Raw genomic sequence first — 9,725 nt, 5'->3', positions numbered from 1 at the left:
AAGAAGGTGAGGCTTTGTCAACGTGTGTGAATGTTTTGACTTAAAACTTTGGTGACTGCAGGAATTAATATTCATGGTTTATTCGGTAAAGTCACATAGATAGAAAATAAAATGACAATAAAATAAAAAAAAATTGAAAATGAAGCAAAAAACCCACGACGTTTCGATCGCAACACAAGTGGTCTTTATCTTATTAAATTTAATCAGTTATTTTTATTTTCTATCTACGTGACTTTACTGAAAGAACCAACAATACGTGCGTCAATGTATCTATCGGTCAAAGACGCTAAGCGCGTGCCGCTGTTGACTCTGAATGTGTGGAGGGGAACACCTTCACCACAGGGAGAGAGAGACAGAGACACGGATAGCCTCAGCTATGTTGATGATCCTCGATTAATTACTTGGTGGAGTGAGGAAGAATTAATGCTGAGCAGATGAAGGTGGCAAGGCATGGTTCTGGTCACACCACCACCTGTTTACTCATGGCAGTGTGTGACAGTGTCAAGTTTGTGTTTGCAGTAAAGTCTATTAACTCTGTTGAACACGAGGATATATAAAAACAATAGTTTATTTTTGTTTTCCTCTGGAACTCTTTATACAAATGGAAACAGGAAGTTAACACAGCACACACATTCAGCTGAAGTCGGAACTGTTCATCCCCAGCATTCAAGGACATAGCCTGGATTCACACCTGAGTTGCGATTGAACGTTAATTAATGCATAACACAAATAGTATTGTTTTCAACACCCTTTGCTATGTCAGCTGAATTTAGCTTTCATAAATATTCCATTTGTAGTCAGACAGCCGACATTGTGTGCTTAGAGTTTTGAGTTAACATTCATCTTGAACATATGAAGGCTTCCAGGTATATTCATGACATTTGCCCTCTCACTGTGTGCCATAACAGCCTGTGGAGAGAAACCCTTCAGGTGCACTCTGTGCGGGAAGGCGTTTGCACGTTCATCAAATCTGATGAATTTGAGAAACTTTTCATTACATCATGAATATATTAATATATTAATATATGTAAGTCACGTGTGCATTCCTCTGTGCCTGACGTGTAGATGGTGTCGATATTCTTTTTTTCTGTCTGCAGCTGACGCTTCCTCTGCAGAATTGGTCTGATGGAACAAAGGCACTCAGCGCAGCTCGGAACGATAAGTCAACAATGCGACCAGCGTGCATACAGCACGGATCCGACTGGAAATTTGACACGGCACCAGAGAACACACACAGAGAAACCCTTCAAGTGTACTCTGTGCGGGAAGGCGTTTTCAGATTCATCAAATCTTAAAGTACACCAGAGAACACACACGGGAGAGAAACCCTTCAGGTGCACTCTATGTGGGAAGGCGTTTGCACATTCATCAAATCTTAAAGTACACCAGAGAACACACACGGGAGAGAAACCCTTCAAGTGCAGTGTTTGTGGGAAGGCATTTTCATGGTCATCTGCTCTTAAAACACACCAGAGAACACACACGGGAGAGAAACCCTTCAAGTGCAGTGTTTGTGGAAAGACATTTTCAGGTTCATTTGCTCTTAAAACACACCAGAGAACACACATGGGAGAGAAACCCTTCAAGTGCAGTGTTTGTGGGAAGGCATTTTCATCGTCATCTGCTCTTAAAAAACACCAGAGAACACACACGGGAGAGAAACTCTTCAAGTGTACTCTGTACCGGAAGGCGTTGTCAGATTCATGTCATCTTGTAACACACCAGAGAACACACACGGGAGAGAAACCCTTCAAGTGCAGTGTGTGCGTGAAGGCATTTGCACATTCATCTGATCTTGGAAAACACCAGAGAACACACACAGGAGAGAAACCCTTCAAGTGCAGTGTGTGCGTGAAGTCATTTGCACAGTCATCTGATCTTGTAAAACACCAGAGAACACACACAGGAGAGAAACCCTTCAAGTGTGCTCTGTGCGGGAAGCCTTTTGCAGATTCATCAAATCTTCGAAGACACCAGAGAACACAAAAGCATCACAAGGAGCCGAGTCGGAGTCTGAAATCAGCTTGTGAAAGTCAAAGTGCCGCAATGAGCCCATCCCTCATGAAACAAGAACCGGACGAAAATCCCAGCTTGGACACTTTTAAAGGTATCAAGGTGAAATATGAAGAGGTGAAGGTGAAATGTGAAGAAGGTGAGGCTTTGTCAACGTGTGTGAATGTTTTGACTTAAAACTTTGGTGACTGCAGGAATTAATATTCATGGTTTATTCGGTAAAGTCACATAGATAGAAAATAAAATGACAATAAAATAAAAAAAAATTGAAAATGAAGCAAAAAACCCACGACGTTTCGATCGCAACACAAGTGGTCTTTATCTTATTAAATTTAATCAGTTATTTTTATTTTCTATCTACGTGACTTTACTGAAAGAACCAACAATACGTGCGTCAATGTATCTATCGGTCAAAGACGCTAAGCGCGTGCCGCTGTTGACTCTGAATGTGTGGAGGGGAACACCTTCACCACAGGGAGAGAGAGACAGAGACACGGATAGCCTCAGCTATGTTGATGATCCTCGATTAATTACTTGGTGGAGTGAGGAAGAATTAATGCTGAGCAGATGAAGGTGGCAAGGCATGGTTCTGGTCACACCACCACCTGTTTACTCATGGCAGTGTGTGACAGTGTCAAGTTTGTGTTTGCAGTAAAGTCTATTAACTCTGTTGAACACGGAGGTTGTATCAAAACAATAGTTCATTTTTGTTTTCCTCTGGAACTCTTTGTAAGAATGGAAACATGAGGTGAACACAGCACACACATGCAGCTGAATTCGGATCTGTTCATCCCAGCGTCCAAGGACATCTGAGCCTGGATTCACACCTCTAATTTGTGATTGAACATTGATTTATGCATTTCTGCATAACACAAATAGTATTGTTTTCAACACCCTTTGCTATGTCAGCCGAATTTAGCTTTCATAAATATTCCTTTGTAGTCAGACAGCCGAAATTGTGTGCTCGGAGTATTGGGTTAACATTCATTTTGCAGATATTGAGGGCTTCCAGGCATATTTATGACATTTCCCTTCTCATTGTGATGAATTTGGGAAACGTTTTCACTACATAATGAATATAGTAATAAGTATAGATGTGTAAGTCACTGTGTATATATGCATTCCTCTGTGCCTCGAAACTGACTTGTAAATAGCGTGGATATTCTTATTTTCTGTCTGCAGCTGACGCTTCCTCTGACGCTTCCTCTGCAGAATTGGTTTCATGGAGCAAAGGCAGCAGCTCGGTACGACAAGTCAACAATGCGACCAGCGTGCATACAGCACGGACCGGACTGGAAACTTGACACAGCACCAGAGAACTCACACAGGAGAGAAACCCTTTAAGTGCACTGTGTGTGACAAGGCATTTGCATGGCCATCAGTTCTTGAGACCCACCAGAGAACACACACAGGAGAGAAACCCTTCAAGTGTACTCTGTGCGCCAAGGTGTTTTCAGATTCATGTCATCTTGTAATACACCAGAGAACACACACGGGAGAGAAACCCTTCACGTGCACGATGTGCGGGATGGCGTTTACACAGTCATATAATCTCGTAATACACCAGAGAACACACACGGGAGAGAAACCCTTCAAGTGCAGTGTTTGTGGGAAGGCATTTTCATGGTCATCTGCTCTTAAACAACACCAGAGAACACACACAGGAGAGAAACCCTTCAAGTGTACTCTGTGCGGGAAGGCGTTTTCAGATTCATGTCATCTTGTAACACACCAGAGAACACACACGGGAGAGAAACCCTTCAGGTGCACTCTGTGCGGGAAGGCGTTTGCACATTCATCAAATCTTAAAGTACACAACAGAACACACACGGGAGAGAAACCCTTCAAGTGCAGTGTGTGCGTGAAGGCGTTTGCAAAGTCATCTGATCTTGTAAAACACCAGAGAACACACACAGGAGAGAAACCCTTCAAGTGTACTCTGTGCAGCAAGGCGTTTTCAGATTCATGGCATCTTGTAACACACCAGAGAACACACACGGGAGAGAAACCGTATAAGTGCACTGTGTGCGGGATGGCGTTTGCACAGTCATCACATCTTAAAGTACACCAGAGAACACACACGGGAGAGAAACCCTTCAAGTGCAGTGTTTGTGGGAAGAAGTTTGCACATTCATCTGATCTTGTAAAACACCAGAGAACACACACGGGAGAGAAACCCTTCAAGTGTACTCTGTGCGGGAAGCCGTTTGCAGATTCATCAGCTCTTCGAAGACACCAGAGAACACAAAAGCATCAGAAGATCCACAAGGAGCGGAGTCGGAGTCTGAAATCAGCTTGTGAAAGTCAAAGTTCCGCAATGAGCCCATCCCTCATGAAACAAGAACCGGACGAAAATCCCAGCTTGGACACTTTTAAAGGTATCGAGGTGAAATATGAAGAGGTGATGGTGAAATGTGAAGAAGTGATGAGCGAAGAAGTGAAGGTGAACTGTGAAGATGAAGATTCAACTCCAAAATGGGAGCTTCACATCGTAAAGCAGGAGGAGAATTCTGACTGAGGCAGAGTGAGGCAACTCCCAGCAGTTTGTGGAAGTGGAGGTGTGGGTGGACTTGCTCCTAGGCAATAGAAAGTCAAGTAGAGACCCGGTAGATGTGTAAGCCAGAGACGATGTCGCTACAATAGATGCACCTTTGTCACAGGCCTTTAATGACTAGAATGTGAAGTTGAACACTCAGTTTCTAGGTTCATCCTGCAGAGTAAGGGCGGCCAGTCTTTGTGGGCCCGTGGGTTGGGTAGATCTCTATCCAGGAGCAAGAGCCAATAAGCTCCCAAGCATTCACTATGTTATAATAATTGCATTTACACGGTGCTTGCTTAACCGCCTCAGCAACTCGGAGTTTTGTGTCGTACCTCGTCTGAAACACTCGAAGAGCATCCCCAAGTAGCAGCTGCCCCAGTGTGGCACAAGGTGGTGGCCCTGCACCGGCCTGCATGTGGACAAGAGCCTGTCAGTAGGGGGCGATGATTGATGTGTCATCTCAGTTGTGTAGTTTGTAGGTAATGTTTAGAATTTGCTACATTTTCACTCAGACGCCAGCATGCAATGGCCTACTCGTTTTGAATGACACAATAGTATGTTTTACATACACTAGGAAGCAGACTGTGCAACTTTTTTTAAAAGCTTCTTGTTAATACGATGTAACGTGATGCAGTATATTTCACTGCAGTAATCCAATTTTGTTAATATGCCTGTCAATCATTTAGAATGAATACTTGTCTGATTTTGTGCATACTTGTAACATTTGATCTGTAAGGGTCAAACATTGAATAAGTGATGTTAGGACAAAGTGTGTCTGTTTGGAAGTAACCTGTACAGAGAACTCAGGTGAGACCCGTTGTTCTTGTGATACAGGTCAAACGGTGTTTTTGTGTTCCACGAAGCATCTGGAGCAACTCATTGTCTTTGAAATAGGTAGCACACTCGGATCATTCATCAGTTACAAGGCATACCACTTGAAAATTACACGTATAGTAGGAGGTACATTCTCTACAACACGAATTGTAGTTTTGTCTTACGTGTTGACGTAGATTTTGTCTAACTAGGACTAGAAATGCTCCTTGCTGATTCACGTCTGGATGTTCGAAGGAAACCCCACTGCTGTTGTTGAGACGCTGTGCACCAATTAATGGTCCAACACATTGACGGCCTTCAGGCCAGGAAAGTCACAACATTTGCACACAAAGGACGCATTCACGCAAGCACCCCATGCTCCGTTTTGAAGTTATAAAATGAAACATCTTTGAATTGTGTTGTGTTTTGAATTAGATTATTTTATTTCTTCATTAAAAGCTTGTATCAATTTACATCTGGAAGACTTCATTGAAAAGGACATTCCGAGTGAATTTTCTCTCAACGTTAAGTAGACGGCCTTGCCGGGGGTTCGGTTCGATGCGGCCCTTCACCTGTTTGGGATTGCGGGATCGAGATAAGGCGACACGGAGCTGGCCGTGCGAGAAGACCGCCGTCTGCAGATCGATTCCAACGTAATCGAACGTCTGTCCCTGCGCCTCCGTTGTCCATGCAGGGGGTGCGTAGGTTTGCAGCGCCCCCTGCATGAAAACAATGGAAAGTGCAGCGCTCATCACAGATAAAGTTGCACGCTTATTTCTAGATTTGAAGCTTTCGTGACTGCAAGGATCCATACTCTTTGGTTCTATTCGGTAAAGTCACGTAGGTAAAGTCAAGTAGGTAAAAAATAAAACAACATATTTAAAATGTTATTCTTTTATAAGGTGATGTTGAAATCGAAAAGTGTTTGGCCAGTTGATGATTTCAATCAGATTGATTCATTTATTATGAACCACATATCTGAGCTTTTGTGTTCCTGTTGAGCTAAAGTTGGAAAAAGTCCGTGACTATAACTTCGCTCAATATTGTAAAAGTGTTTCTTTTATTTAGTTATTGTTTAATACAAAGTACTTCAGATAATGTTTCAAGATGTACTTGAATGGCACGTTCGTTGTTCCGGTGTTTAATGGCTTGGACGTCATGGCAAATGGCTTCCATCGATGTGGAAATCAATGGTGGATGATAATTTGACATTTCGGTGTTGATTTGGAGTAGATTGTTTAACTGTTGCATACCGGGTGGTGAAATGCTTTGCCGAGTACCTGAACTGTTTGACCAAGTGAATTCATGAAGAGTTCGATACGAGTTTGAGCGTTAATATTCTTGCGGAACAACAAAGGTCTGATATTTTAAACATTCCTGATCGTACGTTTATTGCGACAACGTTCAAGGGGAACACGTGTGGAGGCGAGTTCCGGGTGAAGTCTCCGCTTACCTGGCAACCATGGTGGCTGTCCGCTGATCACTCTCGCTCCGTCACAGCTACGAGCTGTAGGGACGGGACGCTCCACCCTGGCGCTGTTTTAATTCACGGCACCAAGAGCGGAGAGCCTCATCCCTGCAGTTCCCTCCTGTTGTGCCGCATCATTTACCGCGTAACGAGGCAACGTTTTCATGAGCAGTGCGTTCCACTACACACCCACACGAGCGAACCATGTGCAACAGTGTGCGTACATACAGACACGAACAAACACGCGGGTGCACATACACACACGAGCGCTTACTTGTAAACACGGATGAGTGGAGATGCACGCACGAGTGTGGTCACCACCTGGCTAGCTACACTAGTCACGTGATAACTAGTATACTAAACTATACACTACACTATACACTCCACTATACACTACACTACTATACACTACACCAGGGGTGTCCAAAGTTTTTTTAGTGAGGGCCAAATACAGAAAAATAAACAAAAGGCCGGGCCACACACTAGAGGTGACATATTGACACATGAATACTGTGTGTATTTCTAACTCACCCATAATGTGAAGAACATTGCACTCAGTGGGAGCAGTGATGGTGTCCGTTGGATTGAAGGATGGCTGACATGTCAGGAGAAAGTTTGGTGGTTGAGACACGAAGGACTTCACAGAGATGGCTATCAGTCATTCTGGTTCTCAGTCTGCTTTGTTCTGATTTAACAGAGAAAATGTTTGTTCACATATGTATGTTGAGCCGAACAGGCTCATTCTTTTTGCATGGGGTCTCATCAGAGGAAACTTGGCATTATCCAAACTCTCATAGAAGTCAGGGAGGGAGAGAAGCTGATGTTGACTCTTCAGAGAATCATCACATTGCATTTCAATCAGTTCTAACTGCAGACTCTCTTCCACTTCTGCATCCACCAGGAAGGGGGTCGAGAACAGCTTGATTTGTTTTTCAATGACAGAAAAATCTTGGAAACGCTGGTTGAATTCTGTCACGAGAGGTACAATCACAGACACATTTCTCCTTTTTAGCAGAAAGGTCGGCCTTTGGAAAAGCAGACTTGATTTCAGACAGCGCAGGGAAGTGTGCAGCATTAAAGCTTCGTAGTTGTGTCTCAAACAGGCGTAGCTTTACACAGAAGGCTTTCATGTGCGCATGCAGGTGTGGCACCAGCTGTTCTTTGCCTTGTAGGTTCTTGTTCAGTGTATTCAGATGATGAGTAAGATCAACTAAAAATGCCAGGTCTGCCAGCCACAGAGGGTCACTCAGTTCATGAAGAGGTCGGCCCTTCTCTTTCAAAAACTGGTCGATTTTTGATCTCAGCGAATAAAACCGCTGCAGCAGAGAGCCGCGGCTGAGCCAGCGCACATCAGAGTGGTAGAGTCCATCCCCGTATTCAGCATCCACATCAGATAGGAAAGCTTGAAATTCTCTGTGGTACAGTCCTCTAGCTCGAATTATGTTGACAGTTTTTACAACAGTGTTCATCACATCGCCCAGCTGGACAGTCTTGGCACACAGTGCTTCTTGGTGGATTATACAGTGCATCCTAACAGCCTCACCTCCGCTCTCTTTTACCTTGGCGCACACCATCGATGCCATTCCTTTGCGCTCGGCCGTCATGGCCGGAGCTCCATCTGTTGTTACTCCACAGAGCTTGTCCCATTTAAGCCCCATCTTTTCAACTGCCTCTGACACAGCTTTAAAAATATCTCTACCCGTCGTTGTGCCTTTTAGGCTCATCATATCAAGCAGTTCCTCTGTACAGCAAAAATTATCATCTACTCCCCGCAAAACAATTAACAGCTGCGCGGTGTCTGTGGCATCTGTGCTCTCGTCGCATGCTATCGAATAAAAATCAAAAGCACAAGCTTTGTCTCTCAGCTGAAGTTTCAAGTTAGCTGACAAGTCCTCGATTCTCCGCACCACTGTATTTCTGGATAAGCTCACGCTGTTGAAATCCTGCACTTTTTCCGGGCACATTATTTCTGTGACTTTGATGAGGCACTGCTTTATGAAATCCCCGTCTGAGAACGGTTTGCCGTGCTGGGCAATAAGTTTAGTGACTTCATAGCTTGCTGTTGTGGCATTTTCCTGTATTTTGTTAGCACGAAAAAAATTGTTGTTGAGCTTGCAGGCTAGCCGCCATTTGCTTGACTTTCTGTGTTCGTTCGGCACCGGTGTACGATGTGTAGCTCTGATGTTTGGTCTCATAGTGCCGACGGACATTATACTCTTTCATCACAGCAACATCTTCATTGCAAATCAAACAGACACACTTTCCGTTGATTTCTTTGAAAAAATATTCATTTTCCCACCGTGTTTGAAATCTTCTACTCTCACTTGCTATTTTGCGTTTCTTCGGTGCTGCCATTTCTGGTGACTCGCGGTAAAAGTTTTTCTTTGCTTAATTTTGTTTAGTAGAGAAGCACGGTTTTCCGTGGCTGGCTCCATCTAGTGTTGAAACTGAGAAGTGCAACAGAGTTGAGCTCAAGCTTCTTGTGCGGGCCATATTCTATTATATTTTCAGAATTTGCTGGGGGCCAATAAAAACTGGACCACGGGCCACAGTTGGCCCGCGGTCCGTAGTTTGGAAACCCCTGGTTTAGATGGACGAGTCCATGTATGTTCGGAAAAGAGAAGGGGGGAGACGAAAAATTAATGCATGCTGTCTGAAAGCCACCGTTAAATTAGCGCTCGTTTACCATTGATTTACTTATTGTTACTGAGACTATCCTTGCCAAATTACTTGTTTAAGAGATAGCAACTCGCCAGGTGTTTAAGAGGAAAAACCAAAGAGGCAAATTGCTGGGAGATGCGGCCACAGGCCGAAGAGTGACGCACCTTGAATGTTGTCATTCAAGGTGCGTCACTCTACGTATGAATGTACTCGTCGTCGCTATTAAATCAT

At 43.9% G+C, this 9,725-nt stretch overlaps 1 protein-coding gene across 1 annotated transcript; it reads left to right on the top strand.

Annotated features, from left to right (window-relative positions):
- Positions 1-1,101: 1,101 nt before the first annotated feature.
- On the top strand, positions 1,102-4,323 carry LOC142921752 (uncharacterized). Its single transcript, XM_076063075.1, has 2 exons — positions 1,102-2,152; positions 3,226-4,323. Exons 1-2 carry the CDS (start codon positions 1,126-1,128, stop codon positions 3,315-3,317), a joined length of 1,119 nt encoding a protein of 372 aa, XP_075919190.1. The 5' UTR covers positions 1,102-1,125; the 3' UTR covers positions 3,318-4,323.
- The last annotated feature ends 5,402 nt before the right edge of the window (positions 4,324-9,725 follow it).

Source organism: Petromyzon marinus, unplaced genomic scaffold (assembly GCF_048934315.1).
Source record: "Petromyzon marinus isolate PM22_M1 ecotype Great Lakes invasive population unplaced genomic scaffold, UKy_Petmar_22M1.pri1.0 PM_G_Scaffold_9, whole genome shotgun sequence".
Taxonomy (NCBI): domain Eukaryota; kingdom Metazoa; phylum Chordata; class Hyperoartia; order Petromyzontiformes; family Petromyzontidae; genus Petromyzon; species Petromyzon marinus.
The sequence above is the reverse complement of the archived record's forward strand: the minus strand, read 5'-3'. Positions and strand labels throughout refer to the sequence as shown.